This window comes from Myiozetetes cayanensis, unplaced genomic scaffold, assembly GCF_022539395.1.
Source record: "Myiozetetes cayanensis isolate MyiCay16 unplaced genomic scaffold, myiCay2020 scf13, whole genome shotgun sequence".
NCBI lineage: Eukaryota > Metazoa > Chordata > Aves > Passeriformes > Tyrannidae > Myiozetetes > Myiozetetes cayanensis.
In genome coordinates this window covers 6,434,416-6,462,105 of record NW_026086937.1, presented here as the reverse complement: position 1 = coordinate 6,462,105, position 27,690 = coordinate 6,434,416, and the positions used below count along the sequence as shown (strand labels likewise).

The 27,690-nt window shown below is 40.4% G+C and overlaps 1 protein-coding gene across 1 annotated transcript in view; it reads left to right on the top strand.

The window, feature by feature from the left end:
• The first annotated feature begins 3,731 nt into the window (after positions 1-3,731).
• CLSTN2 (calsyntenin 2) overlaps positions 3,732-27,690 on the top strand; it is a 329,826-nt gene continuing 305,867 nt past the window's right edge. The window contains exon 1 of the mRNA XM_050308320.1: positions 3,732-3,895. Coding sequence (XP_050164277.1) covers positions 3,808-3,895 — 88 coding nt within the window. The 5' untranslated portion in view covers positions 3,732-3,807. The remainder of the gene's footprint in view (positions 3,896-27,690) is intronic.

Here is a 27,690-nt window from a genome sequence, read left to right as displayed (position 1 = left end):
AAAAGCTCCTGACCTGAGTAAGTCTGGAGAAATGCTTGCAAGCTTCTAGAGAGGCACTGGCCCCTGTGGTAGCAGTGGCAAAATGCTGCATCATTCTCTTCATGTCCTCTAGTGTCCAAGGCAAGTTTAAGCCCGTGGAATGAGAACAAAACAATCAGGGTGACCCTAGGCCTGCTTCATGCTTGTTGGAAACATCAGTTAGGCCAATGTCATTGCTGCTGCGTTTGGCACACAGGAAAACTCATTACTTTATATTCACCAGCAAAGCCCAAATTGACTTCCATTCTGTTGGAAAAGTGGACGTGTGTTTTTTCTCCCTTGTGGCTGCAATAGCAAGATTCTTTGTATCATATGAAAATGCAGGCTTTATAAGGCTGTATTTTAAATCTATTTTCTTCTTTAAAAAGGCATTTATGCTCCTTTCCCTTTAGTTTCCCCAGCAGGAAAACGTACTGCCCTTTTCTTTGGTAATACATAAACGTCTCCTAAATGTAATCAGATGTAGATTCCTGTGGCTTAGTTAGTTGGTTATGGCTAATTATACATTAATTTTAACCCTGTATGAATCATGGCTATAGGCACCCAATCAGATTATGTGCTTCCCATTTTTGGTGTTACGCAAACATAAATAAAATAATAAAGAACTATGAACCTCAGACCATGATCCCATAACAAATGCTACAGTAGGGTTTGCTACAGGATCTGAATTATGTGTATTTACATACTGAATTGTTTTCTAGTGATGACAAAGTGACTTTTATAGCATTGAAGAAGATTTTTCTTTCATGATTTCCTCTATTTTTGATGCTTAAGTTGTTTTTTAACTAACGGAGTCTACAGTCCCACCACTTTGTACATGGATAGTACTGCTAAATTCTCTCTTCTTTGTTACTTAGAAACACTAATATTCACTGTTATGTTAAAAGCTTTTATTTAGAAAACCTGATCATAGCAATAGTTAAAAATCCCAGCTAAATATCCTGCTATATCATGACTATGACCTTGGAGCTACCCAGGTTTCTTCAGCAAACTCTGCCTGTCAGGGTTAAATCCTGGCCTGCAGCAGTATCTTGAATCGACACTAGGGAAATTATGATAAAAATAATCTTTACATCTCTAGACTCAAATGGATCTTTCTGATTGACTGTTTCTGGTGCCAGGCCCATGTCAATAATTCGCAGTAAATGCATGGCTGTGACCTTTTCCCCCTTGTTTTAGAATTTCTATTTTACAAGACCAATAAAGCACGTCAGAAGAAAGTGGCGGTTCTAGACACGTTAATGGATGGCTCTCAGGTCAGGTGTAATCCTTCAGCAGGTTCCTGCTTGGGACTAAAGAATACATCTCCCTACTGCAGTGGGTCTGTCAAAAATGTATGCAAGCAAAAACTGAAAGATGCACTCCTTCAGCTGCTCAATGGTTAGAAAGAAAGAATAAAATGAGTAAAGGATTTCCAACTGGCTTTCTTAAATGCCAGTGAAGGCTGCAGAAGTTAATGGACACACTGGGTTGCAAAGCAGCTCACAATAGAAGACTTTGTGGCAACTAATTGTTTTGAATTTCTGCATAGTGCCACATCATCATTATTGTTTGTAAACATTTCTGTCCATCTACATCTATCACCTGTGTAAGGCACCAGAAGACTGGAGAACACCCAGGGTGTCATTCAACACACAAATACAATCAAGTACAGGGAAAAGAGCTTTTGATTCTCACACCAGTGTAATGTTGCCTATTGGTGAAACCTCTTCATCTCCCTGCTTGTGGAATGGAGGTAACATTTGTCCCTTTTGATTTCTGTTATATGGGTTATTTATTTAGACTATAAAGTCAGCTGAGGAGATGCATCTTCCTGTACATCCTCTACCTTGCAAATATGCTGTCTGTATACCCCCACCAAACCAGTTGTATTATGGATTGTTAATAACAGGCTCATACTGAAAAGCAATATTTTTCAGTTTTCACTCTCTCAAATATTTGCTAGTTCCCTGTATGAAAATACCCTCCTCTGAATTACGTTCCTGTGTTTATATGTACATTATTTCAGATGTTAGTCCATAGGTCATATTTCAAACTTTTCACAAAGCGGAACGTTGTGTTATCAACTTCTGATGCTGCTTGCCACATTTATTTATTTCCTTTTAAATTAGCAAACTAAAATCCTATCAATTTTAAAGTAAGTTCCTCCTATACCTTTGCAGTCTTTGTCTGTCTCACCGCTGTAAATGTGGATGGTTTTGGCTGGGACCACATGGATTGATGTCATTCCCATTACTGTTGATAGTTAAACCTCTCTGCACTATATTTAATATTTACCTCCAGGTGACAGATGCTCGGGCACTCAGCACAGCAGTGCACCTTTAAAAAGCTCAGCTGCAATGTCCATGGCTGATTTCCCAAGCCAGGTCACGGTGTGATCCCAGCTGGGCATCGGGAAGCACAGTCAGGACTAGGATCTTACTGAATGAGCTCGTGAGCTCCGAGCAGGAAACCCTCCCTGTGCACACACAGCCAGCACTGCTTGGCAACATTTAACACTTTGGGACTGGAGGACTTTCCTCCTGACCAACAGAGGTTGGTTGTAATAGCTGAATTCCTCGTCAGAAAGTCTCTTCTGTAGAAAAATGACAAGTGAATGCTGGCAAAATTTGGTTTTCTCTATATAGTTTTCTGTTACTGCCCAAGATTACTGCAGAATTTCTCTAGTTTTTCTATGCACTACTCCATTCCAGCTCACAATAGAGATTACAGGAAAGCAGATCCCGTAACTAATTAAATGGTGAGCAACCAAAAAGAAGTTTGTCCCAACCCAACAGCTCCTTCTGTCACACTGAAACTCTCCCACAGTCAAGTGATTAACGAGAATCCTTTGGAGTGGTGATTCTGTTGTGGGAGTACTGGTTTTCCGGAGTTAGGTGGCTTTGATGAGCAATTTATGGGATATAGCACAAATGAGGCGACCCTGCAGGGCATAAGGTACCCTGCAATAACCCCTTGTGCTCTCACAGCTTTTATGTAGCTAAAATCTTACAGCTGGTCAAGTGTACAATCTTCATGTGAGTGTCTTCGTGTTTCCCGGTGCCCTCCTTCCACAACATCTCACCTGTCTGCGCTCCTGATTACGATTTGCACCTGAATGTAATTTCTGAGCCCCCACACGTGGCTTTCCTTGCTTTCACAGCCCGATCCTATGGCCCTTCTGCACTGCTCCAGTACAGCTTCTGTCTCTAAGGTTTGAAGTCTTGCCTTCTCCTTGTTCATTTCTCCCCTTTACCAAAACCTTCCCAATTTCTCCTTTTCCTGCAATTACAGCATTTCATGTCCTTCCCCCGCCTCTGTTTTCCAAGGTCTCCTGTTTCCCTCCGAGTTTACTGAACTGTCTTATTTCATCTTCTCTGCTCTGTCCCTTTCCTCCAGCCATCACCCCTGTGTCCTCCTGTTCTGGTGCCCTTTGCATCCCTCGGCAAAGCCTCGTTTTCACCCTCTCCGTCCCGTCTCCCTCAGTGCCCGCCCGTTTTCCACGCCCTTGCTCCCGAGTCCCCGTTCCCATCCCGGGGGCGGGGAGCGCTACCTGCCCGCCAGGTGAGCGGGGCCGCCCCTGCCGGCGGAGCCCCCGCTCATGAATATTGAGGGCCTCCCCTCGCCGTGACGTGGCCGCGGTCCCGGGGCGGGGGCCGGAGCCGCCCCGGCGCTGGCAGCGAGGGCGAATGACGGCGCGGCGGCAGCAGCCCCAGCCCCCGCCCGCCGCCTCGCCCCGCTCAGAGCCGCGGCCGGCAGCAGTCGCGCAGGGCCGGCGCCGCGGCGGGGATGCGGAGGCGCCGCGGCTGCGGCTGCTGGGGGCCGGCGGCGCTGCTGCTGCTGCCGCTGGGGCTGGGCAGCCTCCTCGCCGCCAAAGGCAGGTACCGCGGGCAGAGACCGAGCGCCGGGGCCGGCGGGGGGAGCGCGGCCGCTCCTCGCCGGGCTGGTCGGGGGCCGCCGCGCCGCCGCTCCCCGGAGGGACGGGCAGAAAGTTTGGGAGGGCGGGGGGCGACTCCGCGGGCCGGCAGCGGAGGTGGGGCGGACACCTCGCCGCCCGCTACTTTTGCGGGCGTGCCCGCCGGGGATGCTGGAAGCGGCCGGGCTGGGCGGGAGGAGCCGCTCCCGCTGCGGGTGATGCTGCGGGGCCGCTCCGGAGCCCGGCGGATCGCGCCTGGGTTGAGAGTCCGCGGATCCGGACGGAAGGGCTGGAAGGAGGGGGCCGGGAGGAGAAGGTGTTGGCTGTGAAGTTCTCCGCGGGGCCGTGACACGCGGTGACCCCGCGGGCCGGTCCCGCCGCGGGAGGGACGCGCAGGTTGCCGCAGGGGTGCCGGAGCCCTCGCTGTTCCGCAGCGCTCCCCCGATCCGCCCGGTCCTCCCAGAGACAGCCAGCCTTGACCCTTCCAAAGGCTCCGCGCTCACAGGTGCCCAGGGCTTCTTGCTTCTGGTTGTTTTGTTTTCCCTTGGCGTTGTTTCCTTGCAGTTGTGGTCTGACTTTCTAGCCCCAAGTTTTAGAAACTTAAGTTTTGAGAACTCTGTTTCGGTTTGTTTTATATTATTTTTAAAACGTTTCAGTTCTTTTTACTTTTATATGAGGCTTTACCGTTGGTTTTTATTCGTGAACGTAGAGAGAAGAGAAAACTTTAGTGTTTGGGGTGTGTTTGTTTGTTTTCTTAAAAAAGCCAAACCACTGGAGTCCAAACTTTGTGAGGAAATTGATTCTTTCCAGCAAACGCTGCTTAATTTTCTTTATATTTACCTGTATGAATAGCAGAAGGTGACTTCAGGAAAAGAATTGCTACTTCTGTTATTAACCCAACATACCTTGATGTCCTGGTGGGAGACACGGTTTTCTGGGCAGATTAAAATAAAACATGCAACATTTTTCGATGCAGGAGAATTATTTTCCTGCTGTTTGCTTTCTGATGTAATTTAAGGTCATTATCTCCTTTATATATATATATATATATATATATTTTTTAGACAAGGATGTGAGCTTTTATTTCGTGGGAGATGTCTTTTAAACGCTGCCGGTAGTTCATCAAGCAAATCGGAGTAGTTTTCTTGGTGGTTTTGCTGTGTCTTTGGCCACTGGAGGGCTGCAAAGAGCATTTTTGGATAAGGGTAGGCACGGTCTGCCCGTATTTAGTGTTTAAAAATAGGCATTTTTAGGTTATTTATGCCGATATTCAAGCGCTTTAAGTTTTCACTTATTACTTTAAATATCCGATTTTAAGAAACAGGGTATCATCGAAGGCTATAATGTAGCACTAATAAATGAAGTAACATATCTTGGCACTGTATGCAGTTGATATCTGATATACTTATCTCTGTGGTGTCTTCCTTTTCTTTCCCACAAAATCAGTAGAGGAAAGCAAAAAGGGTTTATTTCCATACGAATCTGGTGCAACTTTCTCCTTGCTCTGTATTTTCCTGTAGTAAGCAAACTTTAAATAAAAATGCGTTTAGTGGGTATCTCACAGACACAATTGCAAAGCTTGATACTGTAACCATAGTCTGGTCTTCCAGCTTGAAGGTGGGTGCATTCTGGTTGGAGGTGCAGGTAGGATGTGGGCTGTACAAAGCTCCTCTGGTGCCCTAAGCATCCTGCTGTGGAGAGGAGCAAAGACAATCAGAGGTGATGATTTCAGTTCTCATCCTCTTTCATCTGCTTTGCTGTGCTCTGCTGCTCCTCATTTTAAAAACAAAACCGACCATCCCCACCCCTCCTTCCCCACGTGTTTTTGAGGATGGGGAGAAGGATTACAGGAACTGCCGTGGTTCTCACTTTTCACTCAGTAGAAAATAAAAAACGTCTGTCGCAAAATATTTTTCGGCTCCAGAAATTGTTTACTCTCGATAGAAAGGGCAAAGATACCACAAAGGCTCTCTAAAGTTTTCTGTGGAAAAAGAAATATGAGAGGTAACGTCAGAATGTTTAGTAGTTGGTCAGTTACAGAACTTAATCTGTGTATTAAATATTCATCTGCAATTTGTGGCTTTGTGAGCTTTCTACCGGGTTGCTGACAGTGAGATCTTTATCATGGGTTCCAATAAAATCACTGATTTGAACAGAAAAATTATTTCTTTAAAGTATTTTTGGACAGCTTTGTTCAATAAGACAGAAAGGCACACTTTCTGCGTTATTGGAATTGCATTAGTGATGTCTGGAAACTGAACTGTCTCTCGTGGTCTTCAGTTATGGAAAATAGAATATGCTGAAAGATAAGTTTTTTTGGTTTTTTTTTTTCTCCCAGCACATTGAAAATTCATAGGTCTATGTGGTCACAGGAAGGGAGAAATACTACCTGCAGCACTTCACTTTTTCTTTCTGTCTCTCCACAAATCTCTACATAGGGCTGATCTCTTAAATAATTTGTTACCTTATTCTAGTATGTACTATTAGACTACTCAGTGAAGTCCTAAAAGGGTTGCCATATCCAAATTTCTTGTGAGACCAAATAAATCAACCTGTTAAGTTTCACTGTATTTGAACTTCATCGTTACCATAAACATCATTTTAATCTTAAATTTTAGGCACAGATGAAAACCTCTCAATTATCTGAGTAACTTAAGAATATTTGATTCCAATTAAATTAATTACATGGGCCAAACTTGAAGTCTTAGTCATTCCGGACATTTCCAAATCATTGGAACATTCAGTCCCACTTGGCAAGTCTATTATGTGAATACATCAGATATGACTATCAGCAGTACAAAAACAACTAACCCGGGGAGACAGAGCCAGCATATTCAGCATAAAAGAAAGCTCAAAGCCTGGGGGGAAGGAATTGAAGGAAAATCTTTGAGAACGCTCCAGACAGATCCTCGTGTCTGAATTTTTCTGCATCACACTGTGGTTTCGGTTTTTTTTTTTCATAGTAAATAATAATGAAATACTTTTCATTATCAGTTCAGACAGAAAAATAAGAACCTTCTTTTCAACCTCATCCAGAACACAGGAGAAGTAATGTTTGGCAAACTGCTTGGGTCAAAAGATGGGAGATGAAGCAACCTTTCATTCTGTTGCTGGTACTTCCTGTAGCTCACCAATAAACCCCAGTAAAGACATGTAAAAGGTTTCATGTTTCCTTTTTACTATTATTATTAATAAATGAAGGTAGGAGTACTCTTTTCTTTTTTTTAAAGTGTTTTGATTGAAAAGCAGTTCATGAAACTGACTCTTCTGTCTCATAGAATAAAAGGTTTGACTGATTATGAAGTCTGGGTGTCAAGATAATGAAATGATTCAGAGGTCTCAAAAGACAGAAGTCAGAGTATTTGATAACAGCTTTAGTATTCAGGTATTTCAGCATAGAAGACTGACAACTATATTTAAGCTGTCACTGTGAAGCTGGAGAGTGTTTGCCAGCTGTAATCATATTGTTTACCAATTTTAATTGCATTATTTGGAAGGCTACCAAAACTGCAAACTTAAGAGCTTCAGAGGCTCCAAAGCATATTTCAATTGTAAGCAGCGTGTGTGCCACTTAAAGAACACTCTGTAGGATGTGTCTTTCGTCACCAAACATGAAGTGGCGTGAGAGGAATGTGTGGTAAGAGTTCCATCACTTGTTTGGTTGTTTTCCCCCCGCCACCTTGAAGTGACCACTTTAGAACTCTGAGGGTTGTCTCAATACCTGGATACACCTTATCATAGCTAAATTGCCCAGTTAAGTGTCCTCAGTGTTCTTCTGTCAGCTTACTGATTTGGAGAAGTGTGTGAAAGAGGATTAGAAGCTCTTAGAGGTGCTGTCCCTTTGTTTTGATTATTTACTGTTTAACTGGAAGAAAATTATTGCTGATCTGCTATGCCTGTGCATCCAGTGGGCATTAAGAAAGCAGAGTGCAAATTGCTACTTGCAAGTAGTTTAGCTTGGTGTATGCTATGAGAAACGTTTTATTCCTAGGATTCCTGAAGATGCAGCTCCATAGCAGTGTTATGTAATATCTGATAAAAACGTCAGAGGGTACATTTTCTCACACACTTTGTATGTATCCGATTTTCTCTGTCAGATTGACAGGACGTTTCTGGAAAATCATTTCAGAGGTTAAGTCCGGCTTCAGGTGCACTTCCCTTCCTTCCTTTGCACATTTACCCCTGGCCTCCTCTTGGTTCTTATTTTGACTTAGTTGTGTCGAAGTGGTTTGTTTGTTTTTTCCTTTTGTTTCCAAGAAGATTATAGTAGAAGGCAGCAAATAGCTTGCCTGGCTCCTCTAGAGTGTCTGAGTGGTGTAAGCTAAGTGTTCATTTAGCACAGAGAGTTCCCTACTGTGAAAAGAATAATGGGAAAATGGAAGATAAAATGCATTGATTCTACAGCAAGCTAATTGCTGGTGTCAAGTGGAGTTCCCTGTTGTCTATAGCCTGTTTTAGCAAATGTGGCAAATAATCAAGACCTAATATTGGAAATATGTTTTATGTTACTTAATACTGCGTAAGTGTAATTCTAAAGGACACATTTTAAAGCCCAATAGCAGTGAGATTTGCCCTGGCTTAAATTTGCATTTCTTTTGTCTCTGGAGAGGACTACGAACTAAGTGTAGCTCTTCTTGGAGAGCTTCTCTCCCCACTCTGGTATCCTTAAAAAAGAACAGTGTGAAAATAACAGGTAGGTGATATGTATCAAATGGGGTCTTTGAGCTACCTCGGGCTTTCCTCATGGTTGTGTCAATTGACCATTTCTCAGTCTCTCAAATATCTTACCATTTTGATTTATTAAGCAGAAATTAGCAGGGGAAAAAAAAAAAGAAGAAGATTTCGAAGCAGTTGCTGTCAATTTTAGCTGGATAATTTAGAACATGGTAACAGAGTTGGAAGATACCTTCCTTATTCCAGACTGAGCTGGAGAAAAATCTTTGTGTTTGGTTGTTGCACTTCAAGTAGAACCTGGACCAGCCAGAGCTGGTTCCAACAGAGAACAGAGAGATTGACAAGTCTAGAAAAAGTAACCTGACCGTGCTGAAAGAGTTGTTGCCTGAATGGAAAGGACTTGAGGAACATGCAAATGGTTTTCAGGTACATAAAAAGCTCCTGCAAAGCAGAGGATAAAATTGTGTTTTCCATACTCTTGTGGGCAGGACAGGCAGTAAACAGCATGGGGAAGCTTTCAGGGTAAAATCTAGGAAAAGCTTCTGTCCTGATCTTTTAGTACATTTACCTGGAGAGCTGTAGGAATAATTTGGAACAGTGTCAGCATGTATAGCAGACCAGACCTTTTGGGTAGGGATGAGAAGGGACACAATGAACTCCTAAGTTCATCCCAAAACCTGGGAGTTTCAAACTACCCAGTGTGCTTTTCTTTTCCATGGGCGCTTGCAGTTGGTCACTGTCCAAGGCAAGGATACCAACTTCAGGTGTCCCTAGTTCTCCTACAGCTTGACTTTTCCTATGGTTGAGATCTAGGAAGTTGGCTTAATTTTGCTGAACAAAAATTGTAGTGTTTTGTTATGGGTTTTATGCTGGATTTTAAAGACCATCCTGGTTTAGTTGAGACTTGGCATGCTTCTTGTCATTGCAACAAAAGTGGGTTTTAAGTAGTACTCTGGCAAGCCCATAATAAATCCTATACTGGTACCTTTGATAAGTGCAGCTGAGGTAGAAAGGAGAGTGACGAGGAGTCTGAGTCTGTTAAACCTGAGAATCACAGAGCAGGTGAACCCAATCTGAAGAGCACGAGCTGAAGTAAAAAGTGTAAAATTGGAAAACAGTTTGAAGAAGTGGGAAAAGGAAGCTTAATGTCAAAATTGAGAAAGATTTATTATTTCAGAAAGAAAATATTCTCTGATTCAAGTTGGTTAGATTTTTATCTATAAGTTTAGTTAGTTATGATTATTTAAAAATGGAGAGGTTGTCATTCCGAAACGGTGTTTGGGAAAATAAGTTGGAACTTTGCAAGAGATGTGGCGTGACTTGAGGAGCTGTTAAATCTGCCTCTGTACGTAGAGGCAGGGGGTTACTTGTCTGTCACCTCATGCTGGAATATATAAAGTGCTTTTGTGCAGCATCATACACCTCCCTGTCCTCCAAGTTCGTTCCTGCAGAAAGGCACAGCAGGATGTCTGTGTGTGATTTATGTAGCGTGCAGAAAATGTGCACAGCGAAGCACGTGTATGTGTATGCTCTGTGTTTACCTTAAACAGAGTTAATTCTCTATCCATACATATGTGTCTGCATATTTAACTGGGGGGTAGAGTAAGTGATACAGACCTGAAAGAAAATCCTTTTGCATCCCACGTCTCGTGAGGCTGCAGCGTAAGATCTGTGTGTGCCAGGATCCTGGAATGGGGCATGATGCAATTGTTTCCTCTGAGCAGACCCTACAACAGTGGGGTTTTCAACAGAAAGAAAGAACCTGAGCCTTCCTTTCCATCTTCATGTAATTTGGCTTTTTTTGAAGGACTGCAAAACTATGGAGTGAGAGCTTCTGGTTTTAGTTTTATATTAATTGGGCTGTTTAAGCATCCTAATGGTTCAGCAAACATCTACAGGATGCTTGCAATGCTCTAGTGTTTTCTTTTCTTTTCTGAACTGCAAATTTACAATGTAGAGTAGATTAATGAGGGGAATTTAACTATTTAAAATGTTCAAGTGCAGATTTCTAAAGTGCACTTTTGGGGAGTTCACTCTAAATTACTTCCTATTTTTGCTGTATGTATTCCAGTAAAAATGAATGTGATGCCTGCTTACAGATGTAGAGTAAGGGAGTGAGTTTCAAGAGTAGGTTGGTAAAACATTATGCATTATAATACAGCATCAAAATTCAAGTGACTTCATGATAAAATCAACCTAAATACTTAAATCAAAAAATATATATGTGTATGTGTAACTACATTAGTTGATTTTGTCAGTTATCATTCCCAGTAACTGATATTAAATAAAGAAAAAAAAAATGTTCAGTGTTTAAGGCACATTGAATCTAAATGGCATTTGCCCTCCCTGCCCTAGAATTTTACTTACTGTGGAGATGGGTGATTCTTAAAATATACCTTTTAAGAAATAGCTGGGGTTTTTGGCAAGTCTGTTATGTTCTGCTGCTGGGTGGTGAAATGTGCCTGCTGCTGTTGGTGTTGGTATGGGGGGGGTCTGTACAAGATGTTCAAACGTGGCACCAATGAAAAAGACTGCAAAAGTGGTTCTTTTTTTTTTGGGGGATGGTTCCTTATAGGACTGAGTATCCTCACAATCATTCAGCTGACCAATAGATCACTTAAGAATACTGGGCTGTGAAAGGAGATTTTGCCTGTAATCTAAAAGCATTGGGTTTCTTTGGAATTGAAGTGTATGTGCTGAATTACAATTCATTTGAATGTGACTTCTCTCTGTATTGATTTTGAAGATGGCTCTGCATGGAATTGCAGTTTCCCAGCAGTTAATGCTGTTATTTAGATGTTTGGTCTTTGTATGGGAAATCTCGACCCTCATTGAATCAATGTGAGGTTTGCAGTCTATCTCGGTGGAATTGGGTCTTCATTCTTTGTGTGGTTTCCTGTAAATGTAAACAGTTCTTTCGGAGTTCTTCTGCCAACAGTTGCCTTTATCCAAACAGGAGGAATGTTTGATTTAATCTCTTTCACATTCGGCTTCCTGTGGTACAACTGCTTTTATTTGGTCAACAGAACAAATTTTGGTTGGTTTTTTTTTTTTTTTGGGGGGGGGGGGGTGTTTGGTTCTTTTCAAAGTGCTTTTCATTCAGCTTTAAGACTCCTAATTGAAATGTTGGCCAAGATGAGTATCCTGCAGGTTTTAAGTGTGGTAATTTTTCACTGTGTTGACTTTCAAAGTATCAGTATTGAAGCAGTCTGTTCTCCTCATTGTCTGTCTTCCATCCCATCCTCATGATTCCTGTCTGTTATTAGTTAAATATCTGGAGTGTAGTAAAGACAAGCAATGCTGCAGTTTCCCAGTGTTTCAGTTATTTTTATGGAGCTGTTTTTTGTTGCTGTTTTAAATCAAACTGATCACTTGAAGTTGCATATCTCAAATATGGATAGTACTTGTCTGCTTTTCTAGTAACAATTAAGAATTACATTTTATTTACCTTACTACTGTCTTACTATACATATGTTAGGACAATTAAAATGAAGTGGGACACCTTTATTTCATTTGAAGAAAATTGTGATCAAATTTAAATGTTAAGGTTGTGCTTTCTGAGCATTCACCTGTCACTCAATTGCTAGAAGATTAGAGTAAGTAGAATAGGTGAGAAATATTGGACTCTCTACTTATTTTGGGACTGATTTTTTTCTCATTCCTTCTGACCTGTATAGATTCTTCTCTCTCATATTTATATGCACATGCTTATGAATACTATGTGTGTGTGTGTGTGTGTTCATATATGTGCTGTATGTGTCTCTGACTATTATCAGCTTACAAGGACTTTATGACTAAAAAGATATTTGGATTTGGTGTTTTTTTTCTGGTTTGTTTTGTTTTTCCCTTAAACTCCCAGCTTCTGAAATCAAAGGACTAAGAAAATGTACTCTTTTATCCCCTGAAAGATGATAAACCCTGCCTCTCGTGTGAAGGAGAACAGAAAAGGCAATGCAGGTGTATCACAAAAACTTACAAGCACAAATTAAGTAATGAATATTTCCCTTGTAACTTTGTGGGTTGTTTTTGTCTTGCACCTGGTTGTTTGAAATGCCATAGAAGTCTGGCTGGATCTGGAAGATATTACTCCCCACGTCTAAACTGGGTTGCAAATTTGCAGTAATTGGGTTGAAGTTTTGGTTGTAAGCAGAGCTTGCAAAATGTGGGTTGGTGAAACAAAGTTAAAATATCCTGTGGGGCTCTCTCTCTTGGTTTTCTGGGTGATAAATGATGGTGGTTTCTGACGTTTGTTTTGGAGTTAGTTTCAAAAAGGCTACTAGCAGAGGTCAATATATGACAGAATGCATTGGCAATAATATTTGAGGTATTTCTGAAGAAACTGTGTGGCAATTGTGTTTGAAGAATGATTTTCCCTTTTTTCTTTTGAGAGCTACTTTAAAAATTCTGGAGCTACAGCTGAACAGATGGTATTTCTGATTGTTGTCAGGCTTAGGGAGAAAAAAGTGAACTTTTAAGATCTTAGTTAACAGAATTTTAAATCTGTATTGAAAAATGAAATCTGGAAAGACTTAAATCAGGGTGGTTAAACTGCCTTAAAAAGTCTGCATTATGAAGTGGTCTTTAAATCTGGGTAAGGTAGACTCAAACCGTGGCTTTGGTGTCATGAATGGAAAAGCACTGGATACCGAAGGCAACTGTAGTTGGCTTCCATCTTTTTCTTCCTCCAGAAGCAGTGTAAAACCAGGAAAAATCAAAGTGTAATTTTTTCAATGTTTTGCTGAAGCAAAAGGCACAAGACAAGACAGTCCTTGAGATGTAATAACTTGAAGAGTAATATTTCAGGGCTTATTTTGGGAAACTGCTGTTCTTTTTCCTTTCCTCTGCGCGCCTCCTTTAAGAGTGGTCTTTGGTGTTGAGGGATCTGTGGGCCTCTTCCAGGGATTGCAAAAAATAATCAAGGAAAACAACTCTATTTTCAGTAGGCCTGTATTAACATTCAGCTGTCCAGCTCTAAATTTGTAGGGACCCACAAATCTAAAACTATTGGAGTTACTTGTGAAGATTAGCAAAAATATCTGTGAGAGAATATTTTTGATGGCAACAACATGACCTCAAAAAATGTCAGTCTGTTAGTTGCATATGGAACTGTTTCTAATAATAAAAGGTATTTTGTCCAATATGAATATCTTTTTTTTTTTTTTTTACAACTTAAATTTAATCTGTGTAGGTTTGAATATAAAAGAAAAATTCTCACAAGTCTCAAAACGTCAGTCTTGGTAAATAAATAATAGTCCCTTCAAACCAGTTTGTAAGTTGCAAACTTGAATTGTTCTCTGCAGGCTTCCAAGTGTTTATAAATATTTTGAAAGTCTGATTGCTTGAAAGCCTCTTAAAGGAGTGTTGGCATCTGCAGGTGGTGGGGCTTTGCAGACAGCAGGTCTGCCCTGAGCGCAGCAATTGCATCACTCGGGTACGTTGGGTCGGGCAGTGGCATTTGAGGTGAATTGAGGACCCAGGTGGCAACCCAACGGTCTGTGGTCATTTCTGTGACTTCCAGATGCCTTTCCATGTTTTGGGTTTTTGAAAGAACACTCCCCCTCAAACAGAAATCGTGTGGCTGTGTTGCCTTGTGCGCTTTTCCTTTCCGCAAGTGAGCATCCCCTGGCACATGGAGTGCCTGCTGCTAAAGGGGCACGCAGGAGGACGTGGTGTTGGCACGGCTGCAGCCTGCTCTGCTGTCTGCACAGCACTGCCCTGGCTCCTGAGGGTGGTAAAGCATATGTGCAGTATGGACACAACTGTTTAGTGGGGAGTGGGAAGATAAGCAAGGGGTAATTAAGGACAATTCACCCTGAGGAGCGAATTGACTGTGCAGCCAGAGGTGCCTTTATTTAGGAAGTGCTTTGAGATATCCTGTGAAAAGTAGTTCCCTCATAACCTCAAGGGAGTATTTACTTTTTTATTTTTTTTTTTCCCCCCAGGGTCAAATTACATACTACACAACGAGAACTTGTCTCTCTTGTTTTCCAGTCTCAGGAAGTATATGTTCTTTAATGTGTAGTGGAATTTGCTGGGGGATACGTCTTAAAATGCTGTGATGATTTCTTGAGCTCTCCATTGGAACATGAAGAGCTAAATCCACGCATGGTTCAGCTTAACCTCCTTTGGAAATACTTGAAACTGTACAGTATAAATACTTTCTGTACAGAATTAGGGTGTGCATGAGGAAGTCTTTCATAATAGCCATTCCAAAAACATGTAATTTTGTACAATAGAGAGCGTTTAGTTACAGCGAGATCAACAGAGGAGGAAAAAGAGCTTGGTATTTTGATAAGTCAGGTGGTTGGCAGTTCAAGATGTGAGGTTTCTAAGGCTTCAGTGCTTTCAGCACTGCAAAACCCATCTACAAACAAAGAGAGGAGCTGTGAGCTGGGAGCATTGGTGTCCATGAGTCTCCAAAACTCTCAGATTGATGGGAAGACTTTGAAATTCTGTAAACTTTTGGGTATCTGGCCTTGACTGTATTTCACGAAGCAGTTCTCATTGAGGCCACAAATTCTAAAAATAAATTAGGACAAGGGAATAAGGTGTTACAAAATTTAATTATAGACCAGTTCTGTTTCTTTGGAAGCTAAGAAAACCCAATGTATTTTTGCAGGACTTGCCAATATTGGCAGATTAGTGGATTTAGTGAAACCTTGAGAATAGCTGAAGGGTAAACTGGGACATAGGAGAAAAATTAATTTAAGTCTGTATTTAGGTTCACCTCTCTCTGTTCTAAAACACTTTCCATGAAGTGCTGACTGGAGCATAATTGTAAAGGATTTTTGAGATTTTTTGAGTTTATCTTTGAAAAGTGTTTCTTTTTGCAGATCGTGTCTAACCCAGTTCTTTAAGGCTGACTGCACATTAGAGATTTAACTAGTATTCCACATTAGCAATTGCTCTGATATAAATTATGATCATCCCAGAGTACCTTTTGACCTTTTAACTTGCCTGCTGCAGTGAGTACAAGGGCTGTGTTGAACAAAGGAGGAAACTGAAGGCCAGATATGCAGGGTAGTTGATTCACCTGGGACCTGGAGAACTCTGACTGTAACCTGTGTAAATCTTTTCCAGTGTAGAAGGTGCAGCTATCTTCCTCAGCTATTGGTGCCTGCACAGTAGGAGCAAATTTGATGATGGAGAGGGAGGCAAGCAAGGAAATGCTTGGTAGGAACTCAGAAAAACTCCACCAGTGGGATGCTACTTTTGAATTATTTTGCATTTTTCCTGGGTAGCACTAATAGCTGTGTTAGTCACTCCTCACGTGGGGAGAAAAGGGAACATGTGGGATGTCATTTGCTGCACTTGGTTTCTTTGCATCCTAAGGAATGTTCTAGTACCTTCTGAGTCTCCAAAGGCTGTATAACTTTGAACAGAAGAACTTTGTGGTTACAGAAAAACAGAGGTTTTTCTTGGGTGGCTTGTAATACTTTAGCTGGTTTCACATTTGTTATTCCAAGTTAAATTTCAAATCTCAGACCTAAATGTAAGATTTAGTAAGAACTTTCTAAACTCAGCAATATTTTTCTGATTTATATCACTGTGTGTAGTGAGCCTAGCAAAATTCAGCACCCTGTGATCTCTGTGAGGTCTGGGAAGCAGGAAGAAAATGAACTAGAAGCTGTATCCTTTCACATTCTCAGCCGTTTTGAAGTTAATATCTTGTAAGGTAGGGCTTTGCTCCTAACTTAGTGCTTATTGTTGCAGAAATTTGATCAGAAATGTGTAGAACAACTTTATTTCCACAGTCATAAATCCTCTTACATTTGGTTTTCCCATTATTGAGCGGAACTAATTGCCACCAGCTTTGTATGACCCATTAGATGGGTATCATGCTTTGGCCTGAACTTCAGAGTGCATGTAGCAAGACTTTGGGAATGACTTCTGTCCTTCTGGTGAAAGGTTCTTCATACACTTTTCAAGATACATGTCTCAGAACCACAGTTGGAGCTGCCCTGGGAGGATAATGAGTTCCTCTGTAGTCCTCATAAAAAATTGACTGGTCAAATTGCCCAAAAGCTCCGGCATCATGTGTTCACACTGTTATTTTTTTTCTCGAGGATGTGTTTGATGGAGAGTGAACACGATCACTGGGCTGCAGAAAGGGAGCAGGCATGTCTTTGTCAGCTGAGGTATCCAAGTGGTTTCTGTAAGTGTGACCCTGAGAAGTTGCTGTGCCGTTCACTGCAGCGATTTAACTCAAGACACTTTTGCTTCAGCGGAATTTCCATGCAGTATTTATTTTACAACAGCTGGAGAAAAGGGGTGTGCTTGTTTTTCCGGAAGGGAAAGTATTATTGTGAAGTAGGTGTGTTTTCAGTGGTACATCAGCTCTCATGGCAAGCAATGGACCATTCTACTAACTGTAGAATAGTTGAATCAGTCCATGTGCAGACCCTTGATAATCTGCAAGTTTGCACACAGAACAGAATGTCAACAGCAACTCTACTGACCATCTTTCATAGCCTTTGTAGAAAGCAATGTTCCACACTTCTTGTGACCTAGAGTAGAAATACAGTAGGTAGTGTGCCTGAAAACCCAGCAAGCCAGGTGGGATCATGTTCCTTTGTGCTTGCAGAAATGATGGAGGAGGTTCACCAGGGATATTTACAGTGCTTTATGTCTAGGTATGTGTGTGCTGAAGTGAGACTTCTCTATGACCCATGGACCACCTGGCTGCTGCTGGAGATGAATGTGTTCCAGTAGCACTGCAGACTTCAGCTGGACAGGAGAGAAGTAAAGAAAGCTTTTGATTTTAAAATAAGGTTTCATCCGCTCCTGACTGCGATATCTTACTGTGAACTTCATGTCACTTAGGAATTGCTGTGTACAGTATGTTTACCATGCAGCTGTGTACGTGTTAGTTGTGATTATCAGTGGAAATAACATTCAGAGGTAGACTTTGACTTCTCACTTGCACGTGCCTGTGTTTGAAACCCTACTGTGTGTGCTGTCAAGGGGTGAGGCAGCAGCCTGAGCAACTTTCATTCCCTGCTTATGTAACAAATGAGAAACAGCTTGGAACTCATGGCCCATCTTGTCTCCACAGCTTTTATAGTGGGAATTCCATGAGGTTTGTCCATTCTTCCTCTGTATTCAGACTGGACTTCAATGTGACCAGTACCAATCATTTCCATTTTCTTTTTTCTTTCTTTTTTTCTCCCATTCGAAGTGGAGAATACTGACTTTGTTCTTACTATAATAAGTTTATGAACTCAATTTACATATATTAATGACTCATTTTATTTTGCTGCTGTAGTTAGTGAACAGGCTGTCTTTCTTGAACTTGGGCTTGGTGTTTCAGAAGCATCTAGGTATAAACATATTCTCTTTAAAATTTTGGGAATTGTTCCTGAATGCAATTGGGTACCTTTGTAGAACTAGTTCAAATTCCAGGAAAGCTTTTTGTGTTCTTTCTTTCCTTCTCTTTTATAATAAGGGCAAATAGATTTTAATATTTTTTGGTGGGTTTTCTTAAGGGTATTAACTTTTGTATGGGATAATACTGCTGAAGTGCTTCATTTGCATAACAAATTACTGGAATGCAGTATTGATTGCTGTTCATAAGTACCAACATTCACTGAATAGCTTGGAAAGCTAATTAAAAATTATAATTGACTTTATTCCTCTTTCTCCAGTTAATGTTTCTCTTTCCTGTCAAATTGAAGATGGTTTTTGTCTTCAGTTTTTAAACATAACTTGCCTTCGGCACAGTCAAGAGAACTTTGCAGCCTCTTTTGAATTGTTCAGATGCAAAGTGTGGGTAAGTGGGCTGGAGTCTCCTGGGGCTTCTTTATATCCTCTTTTTAGCTCGGTTAAGTGTAAAGAGCATTTGCAGATTTCATGCCTTCTTAGGATTAGAGAGTCAAATTTTAGTTTTAAAATTTGAAAGAACTAGAAAAGAGCACAAAGGTCGAGTTATTAAAAAGTTTATCTTTACGTGAGTCAAGATTTGTAAATCTGTTTTCACATCTTGCATTGAGCAAATTACTACCTGGCCAAGTAATGCTGTTGCTATTGATGTGATGGAAAATGTCTTTTTGCATTAGTTTTAGACATCTTTAGTTTAGTAAGTATTTTGTAGTGTGCAGGAGGAGATGACAAAAATTATATTGCCCCTGTTTAAAGAAGCGCTTGAGATGAATATTGTGTGAGGCTGGGAGATGTACTGGGAGGTATCCTTTGGGTTGGTCTGAGGCTCAGATTTTCCCTGTGTTTCTGGAAAAGGCTGTTTAGCCCACCCAGACCTTGTTCTTATGGTGTTAACAACCTATGCAGGTTATCCACTTATTTGCCAAGTCCTTCCAGTCAGGGATATCATCCTTCAATCTGTGGAGTTTGGAGAAACTCAGCAGGGAAGCATTTTGCACAGAATACCATTGTTGTCATTCCTAACTCATCCCTGTGAACTTCTGATTGCATCCTAAGAGAAATATTTAATATCATGAAGCCATTGGCAAGGATACTGAAATTAAGTGGAATTTATTAAAGGAGTTTTTGCCCAAGAAAAATTGTTATTAAGAGACTAAGGAGGCAGTTGATGTGCTCAACACTGTGAGCTTAAGATGTGTACTGATTGATAGACAAGGTTGTTTCTTGGCATGGTACTGCTGAAGAGAAGGTGATCTGGTGATGAAACTTTTTTTGATCCATCTGAAAGCAGCTGATAACAGGAGAAAATTCATTCCGAGTGTTTTGTGCAGTTTCTAGTGTTGTAACTCAAACTTCTCAGACAAAATGTAGCACCAGCAACAGAGGGAAATTACTCAGTCCAAGGCTCAGGCTTAGTTTAAGTGTCTCTATTGCTGATTAGAATTTAATTTATTTGTTGAGCTATTTTTAAAAATTCTACCCTATAAATAAATTTTTCCTACTGTAGCTCTTTTTAAATGTGTTTGGAAGAATGACTCCTGAAAATGTTTACCATTTTAAGCTGACTTCTTGAAGAACACCGTAGTATGACTTGAGCACTCAAGCAACAAATACTTTAAAAATAGTTTAAATAGTTAAAAAATAAAAAATAGTTAAAAAATAGTTAAAAAAGTTTTTGCAGGCAAGACCTGTAAATACCTGAAGTGCAAAAAATCCAAATATGTCTTATGCATTTCTTAATGGCTTGGCAAAAACACAAGCTTTTTAACACTAGGAATGTCTGTCTTTTTGGTATACGATACTTAAGGTTTGTTCTGTAATCATATGGCTTTTGGGATTGATATGCATCAGATTCTAATCCCTTTAATTATGATGGCTAATGTCTTTTCCTATTTTTTCCCTCATTGAAGTCAGCAGGGTGGGTTGAATGAAGTTGAAAGTGAAGAGATCAAAACTAGGCTTTCAGCTGTAAAATCAGAACAGTGCATATTCTGCAGATCAAGGTTAGGGTCTAAGGCAGTACAAAACTAAATGCTCTGGTTTTTAGAAACTATAAACCTGTATTTCTCAATAAGCTGACTTTGCATTAGGATTTCCCTCAGAAGGTGGCACTGGGAAGAAAGAAGGCTCTGGGTGCAGGGCTAAGACACCACCCATGAGAGACCACAGATCTGCTGCTCTTTGTGCTTCCTTCTTGGTTCTGTGATATTCCACAGGCAGAATTTGCCTTGGAGTTGCTTCCTGTGCTGCTTATTCCTTGTATGAGAGGTGATGCATCTTCTATTTTAAATTCTGTGATTTGCTGGGAGATGAGCCATATTCTGTGACTATCAGCCTGTCATCTGTTCTGTGCTGCCAGCCCATTTCCTCAGATCTTTCCACTTTGTGTAACTGTGGAGTGAGGAACAAGGTGGAACGCAAGGAAAGCAAACGAAGTTTTCTTGTATGGAGCCAGAACATGGGCTTTATCTGGCTCCTTTTGTTTTTGAGAATGGGTAAAATGATCTCAATTCTCTCATAACCCAGCTGGGGGGTGGTGCTAGAACAAATACATTCTCATTCATTCTCAGTTCTGCTGGTAAAACAAATCTGAAACAAGTACCTCAATTTTGAGCAGTTAATTCACATTTAACTGTAGCAAGTTCGTTGCATTTTACACAGGGATATAGAGACTGTATCAGCAATACTGGCACCGGGGGTTTTTTTAGTCCTAGCCTACATTCTTCCTATCCTTTCCCTGAAGGTTTTGTGTTATTCCAGAGAAACACTTTGGGATTTTTTATTCTTTTTTTGTTTGTTTGTTTTGGCTTGTGGTGTCTTTTGTTTGTTTGGGTTTTTTTTAATTGTTTTTTTTTTTTTTTAAGTTCGGTGATTTTGAGAGCTTTGAAAAAATTATTTTCCTCTTGCATTGTGTTTTATTGTAACTGGTAGACATGATAAAGCTGGTTTATTTATCTGTAGTGGCCCAGAGAACTTGCTGGCTCTGCATGATCTGGGTGGTTCATGGTACCAGTTGCAGCCTTCTTGCCAAGGTCTCCAGAGCCAGTTTCTCTGTGGACTCTGACAAAGCTGGAGCTGAAAGATGTGTTTGCTGCCAGGATCTGAGCACACCCTGGCTTGTTCTCCAGATGGTCCAAGGGACCAGGGCTTCTCCTGGAGTGCACGTTTTGCAGATGCTCCGTGGCAGGACTGAGCATGGTCTTGGTGAGTGCTCAACAAAGCAAAAGGCCTCTGTCAGCTTTCTTAGGGTGTCATGGCAACCACGGATAATGAAGCAGGTCTTGTGCCTCCGTGAAGAGAACCAGATAGGAAACAACTGTAATTAGGGCAATAAACAGGGCAGTCCTGTGTATGATTTCCCAGCCCATGCTGGTGGTGCCTTTGGTCCAGTGGCGTTTTCTCCAAGCTTACACATCTTTCTGGTCTGCAGGTTTTTTTAAGGTGATTATTCATTGTTCTGAGCATTCCCACACCATTCGAGAAACGTGTTGTTTTGTCGATTAGGCTCTGATACAAACAGTTGCACCTTGTTCCTTAAACTAAATTTTGATATGACTGCGCATTTCCGGAATAATTGAAAAATATGGTAAATACTGCTGGTAATTATTGATCTGTGAGTTGTTCATGCAGTGCACATCAAGCTTGTATTCTTTTATGTTTGCATGCTCTCCCCTTACAATGTCATTAAGATATGTGAGCCTTCATGTCACACAGCAGGGTCCCAGCTGGTGACCAGGACATGGTGTCATTACTGATGTACAAACGTGCAGGTTTCCATGCAGTGATTATCCCGTGGCTGCAAATGGGTGTTCAGGGCTTTAAAAGTATTCTTATTCTTAGGGTGTTGCTAGTTTTCCTGTTTGTGATTAAGTTTCTCCTCGTGCAAAAGAACTAAAGGAGCATCAGAAATGTGAGAAAAGCTTACAGACCGTTTATATTTTTTATTATTTTTTAATTTTTTTTTTCCAGGCAGAACATTTGGCTCTGGTTATCTCTACTTTCCATTTGTGCAGGTTCTCCGAGTCTGCTGTAAAATGTGGATGTTATTTTTAATAGGTGTGAAATTATAGATAAGAATTGTTTGAAAGAGGGGGAGAAAACCACCCACTAAACCCCAACAGCAACGCTGTATTGTAATACAGATGCTATTTACATTTGCATTTGATGTATTTATGCATAACAACAAGGCCCTTGGCCTTGATTCTGAATGGAACTCAGCTTGCTTTTATTGGCTAGGCAAAGCTAAGAATTATTATTATTTTTTTTGCATTCTCCTTAAAAATTCAATGTGAATTAAGGTTTTATAAAAGTAGGAGTTTTGCAAAACACTGCATAAATTGTGTAACTATTATTGATTTTTTTCTCACTAATGGAATAGTGGTCATCTCTCTTCTTAGCTGGTCTCCTGAGATTCTGAAGGTCACACAGTAACATAATAAAATCAAACACAGACATGTTATTTGTTAAACTATACACCATGAATAGAAAATGAGGCCTGAGGTGACTCTTTGGTCTCTCTCTCATTTTATTTTACTGCTGACTTTGTTCTTGTGGTTTTGTTTTTGTGTTTTTGTTTTGGTTTTTTCCTGTTCCTTAAATATTGTGAAATATTAATATAGAAAAAGCAATACATGATGGAAGTGCCATGTTACTATATTAGGAGTAGCTGGCAGATAAAACAAGTATAATCTAATTGTTTGCATTGATGAACAAAAGAAGGAATCAAATAATGTCTCTGTTTTTTGCCTGCCTTTATGTGCTTTTGTGAACTCAAGTTTGGTGGGTAACATTTCATGAGGTGAAAAAGGGGATCTAAGATGATGTGTGAGCCATTTTTAAAATAGTTTCTTATATTTTTTGTGCTTCATAAAACGCCAGGGGGAATAATGAAGCCACGAGTGCAACACCAAGGATTCCTTCTTATATGACAAGAGGTCTCAGAAGAAAATTAAGACAAAGCTTTATTTTAGTCTTGATAAAAATTAAGTCAATTCATATTTTTAATAATTTAGAAGTTGTTCCCGATCCTGGCTCTTTCTTGTTTTTAAAATGTGTTATAAATTTCATTTGAAAATAAATCTTTTTTTTTTTTAATGTGATGCCTTCTTAGCTTGCAGGAGGATGTGCTGCAAGGAGGTGCCTTCTTTCATGTTTTGCTTTAAGTCTGTGAGCAGATGGGTTTTACCCTAAATTACAGCTCATGTCACTGATTGCTCTCCTTGTAGATTCTTCTTTATTATTTCATATGCAGAGCTTCCCCGAGCACGTGGTCAGAGGGGACAATGGAAAAGGCTCTGCTTCTTTTCAGGCTCCCAGGGGGATCTCTTCTATCCTATGTGCTTTATTATCAGCATAATGGCATTTCTTGGTTGCATTTAGACAACTATTCTGCAGTCAGAACGCTACTGCTGAATTCAGCTTTCATTAACTAAGAATAAGTAGTATTTACCAAAAAAGTCAAGTTAATTTTAAATTTTCTGGTGATACTATAAATACAGTCAAGATTGGGTTCGGTTTAATCAATGGGATGGAACCATATTGACGTGGTCCTTCTTTTAGATGACTGTTTTAAAATGATTTGAGAGGTTCTGGTAAGTCCCTCCTGTATTCCTGACAGTTCTCCATCAAGTAAATGGCATCACAGTTCAAATAACTATTCAAGGAAAGGCGCAAATTGTAATGGAAAATCCAAGGTAAACCAACTTGAACACAGTACATAAACAGAAAGTGAAAGCTGCTGTTTCTCTTCCCAGTTGTTTGCCTGTTCGTTTTAGGACTTGTAAGATAGGCTAGTTTTGATTAAACTGGCTGTGATGTTGTGGGTTTTTTATTGCACTCAACTAAGAGGTGTTACTGCTGAGTGAATGAGTCATTTGCACAAGTATGATGAAGCAAATTCAGTCGAGAAAAAATTTACAGGCATTAGTGATGGGCTAGAATTGATTCATTCCCAGACACCTCCACGAGATAATAAGGCTGTGGTGATACTCAACAGTAACTGAATGTTTAATCAACAAAGCTTCCTGTCTGAGAGTATTAATATAAAGGGTATGAGAGGTCTGTGGCTCCTAAATGTAAAGGGACTCTCAGATCTCAATCCAAGATTGTGTCTGATCTGTGGGAAAGATGCTTTTTCCTCTGTAGAAAAATTAATTTGCAAAGGTTCTAGTTCCCCATTTTTGCTGCTTTGGGTGTTTGTAGCTGTGGAACAAGATGCTGGGGGGGTTTCACTTTGGTATTCCAAAGTGAAACACTCCACTCCAGATGAAAAACCAGTTTGTTTGACAGTGAGGAATTTGGTTCAGTGCGTGTTCTCTTGCAGTCCCTGTGGCTGCTCCTTGAAAAGGTGCTGGACAGGTTTATTTTAAATGTTTTTCTTTACTGGTGTCCATGTTCCAATACTAATAACCCAAAATCATATGCACGCTGCATTTGAGGTTACTTTCAGTCGGGTTTTAGGGGATGGAACTCCTATGACTCTTCTCTTACCATTGTTCTTTTTTTTTTTTTATCATGGCATGAGGTGGTTTCAGTCTTGTGGGGGCAGTCTATGGATACTGTGACCTTATTGTGAAGGCTTCCTTTGTCCCAACTGGCCATGTCTTAGTGTTCCCACAGCACCAGTGTGTTCCCTTAACACATTTCATGGAATGCCTTTGCTGTTTATTCTTTTAGCAGTCTAAATACACTTACTGTGTGACTGATCTTCCTTTTCTCCTTTCACATGTCTGTTAAAACTATCGCATTGGACTCTTTCTGCACTTGATGAGAAAGTGTAAATTGTTGATCTGGGTTGTTCAGGGTTCTGTAAGCAGCTCTGTGGACTTCCATATGAGATTAGCTGGGGCCCTCCTTAGGTGTAAGGATCAAACACAGGTACTTCTTCATCTGATGAGGATCTTGAAGGGCGGGAGGAGGGCAGTACTATCCCATTGATTTCTGCCTGGGCAGCTCTGCCTTTCACATGCTAACATTGCTCATTGCCTGAGAATTTGTAGTGACACCTGGAGTTTGATGCAGATATTGATGTTAAAGCAGCAGCTTCCGAGGCATAATTAGGATGATGAATGGGATAATTCCGTGGCTGGGTTCTCGTGCCACACACTGTGCCACGAGGCTGCAGCTTTGCTTGGAGCCCGCTGGGAGGTGAAACACTGCAGTTGACTGAACACAGTGTGAAATGTTCAGTCAATGTTCAAATCTGAATAATGCTTTTAATAAAAGTAAATGTCTTTGGTAATCAATATCCCCGTGTAATTGTTTAGCTGCTTTCCCAATAGGAATCTGTGTACTTTAGGTGTTCTTTTGCTTAACAAACTGCAGCCAGTGAACCATTTCTTGCAGTATAACAGGATTTTGAGGAGGGGTGGGCAAAGGCAATTGTAATTGAGTTTTGATGAGTAGAAGCTTTAGCAAAAAGAGCAAAGCACAAGATATTAGCTGCATCTCTCCCTGAATTGTTAAAATCTCTTAGTGCCTTAGTGAATACATACTATTTCACTTAGAAATTGAAAATTGGTGTTGATACTGTTAAACTTTTACCGTCTTGGTGAATTTGATGATACAATTTAAACCTGCAGCTGTTGTTTGCTTTGTGTCAAAGTGAAAAAGATTAACCTTCACTTGTATCCTGCCCTGCAATTAGAGGTACTGCATGCCCTATATTATACAATCTGATGTAGCAGAGGATTACTTGTAGCCCTCATTCAAGCAAAACTTGCCGTTTCAGAGGGAGAGTTTAATTTCAGGAAAGGAGTTTGTCTCTGATCAGAAAGGGAAGCCTCTGTATCAGAAATGCTCCTCAATTTCACGCCACTAGTTCAGGCACTGCTGTAAAATATTTGCAGAATATCAGTGTGGAAGATGTGCTGAGATGTAAATACAAAGTATGCAAGGGTGGAAAGGTGCTAAAGGCAGTAAAAAAGAAAAGTGAAGTTTGTAATTTCCTGGGGAGGCTGTGTGGCAATAGGAGTGTGGCTTCATGGTAGGAAGGAAAAGAATTTGTCCTCCACACTGGATGTGTTTTCACTCTGTAGGCAGCCCACATGGCTTACACTTGACTTTAAATGGTTTAAGTAGATATACAATGGATGAGCCACCCCAAAGCAGAGGCTTGTTGCTTGTAGGTGGTTTCCATGTTTTTATGCCCGTTTCCTGGAGTTCAGCCCCCTGGATGTGCCCATCTTAGTTCCATAAACTGTAAATTGCCTCATGGTTTTGGTGGGATTATTTATGCTACTGGCTAGGCCTTGTGCAGCACCCAACACAGCTGGGCCTTCCTTCTTCCAAAATACATTTTTCTGGTGGTTTCATTAAACAAACAATTACTCCTATTACTCACTTTCTGCAGCTGGGAACCAGTGTTGCCCAATAGTGTTGATGCAGTTGTGCTCTGGATGCTGTTGCCTTTAAAATCAGAATTGAGAAGTTCAGGTTCATGAATTAGCAGGGGGGATAAGTAGAAGACAATATTTACTGGAAGAAAGTGAAAATCTTGATAGCCATGTAAAGATCAGTGACTGAATCAGCAAGGAAAACAAGTGAATTCAAAATTTCTACTAAGTGGATTATGAGTAATTCCAGCTTCAGAATTTCGGTGTGGATTCCGAAAGCAGGAATGCTGTTTTATGTGGATACTCAGGCAAAGGAAAAATAGATTTCTGTCTTTTGACACTCTGGAAGACTCAGAGTAAAACTCTGTGTTGCTAAGATTTTTGGTAGTCCAGTTTTACTAATCCGAACCAACTATTTTTTTGTAGCAAATAATTTATTTCTTTTTATTTTAAAACATAATGTCAACCTGTTTTGGGGGTGTTAAGGAATCAAAATGTAATTCTGATATCGAAACAGTGTCTGCAGATTTTCAATTTGCTACTGAAAAGCTGTATGTACACTTGAGCTTGTAAGTCATCATATAAATAGATCTCTACAGAAATATTAAGGACATTGAGGTGCTTTGCAGACTTGTAGTTTTTCATAATGTTAAACTTTATTTAGTATTATGGAACTTTTTAGAAGCTTAGGTAGCAGCTGTGACTGTTCTTTGTAGACGTAAAGAAGTTTATAAAGGCTTAAACTCCAGTTTGGTTATTTCAGGATTTCTCCTTCTGTCTCATTGTTCTCCTTTTCTTGTTCATGAACTGGCACGAACTTCTCTTTCCCTTCCCTGGTCAGATAGTTATTGGCAAGGGTGAACATTATTCTTAGAACCTTCCTAAAACAAGGGTGACCACAAAAGACTTAAAATTTAATCACTGTCAAATAAAATGTTCATGAAATTAAATACTCTTTCTAATCATGTGAAATAATGGAGGCCATCCGTGGTCAGCTGTAGTAAGAAAAGCTCCCAGAAAGCACTGAGAAGCAATTAAATTTAAGGACTAAGTGATTTCTTTCAATTTTGATCTAGGTATTCCTGTTTTATCTCTGCTTTGTGAGTAGAACAGTAGCTCTTTCTGAGGATAATAGTACATGGTAGGTCCAAATAATCCACTCATTGGAGGTTTTTGGACCTTTTGGGCAATGTATTGATCTGAAATGACTTTACCATGACACGATCAAAAGAAAGAGAATAACATAAGAGTTGAAGTAATTAAAAACTCTACAAAGTAGTTGTAATTTTGTTGAACAGAGCAAACCTTTTTTCCTGAAAACACAGAGGTAGGGTTTTATTCCAGTGAGGAATGGTGGTCTTGGCTTCTCAG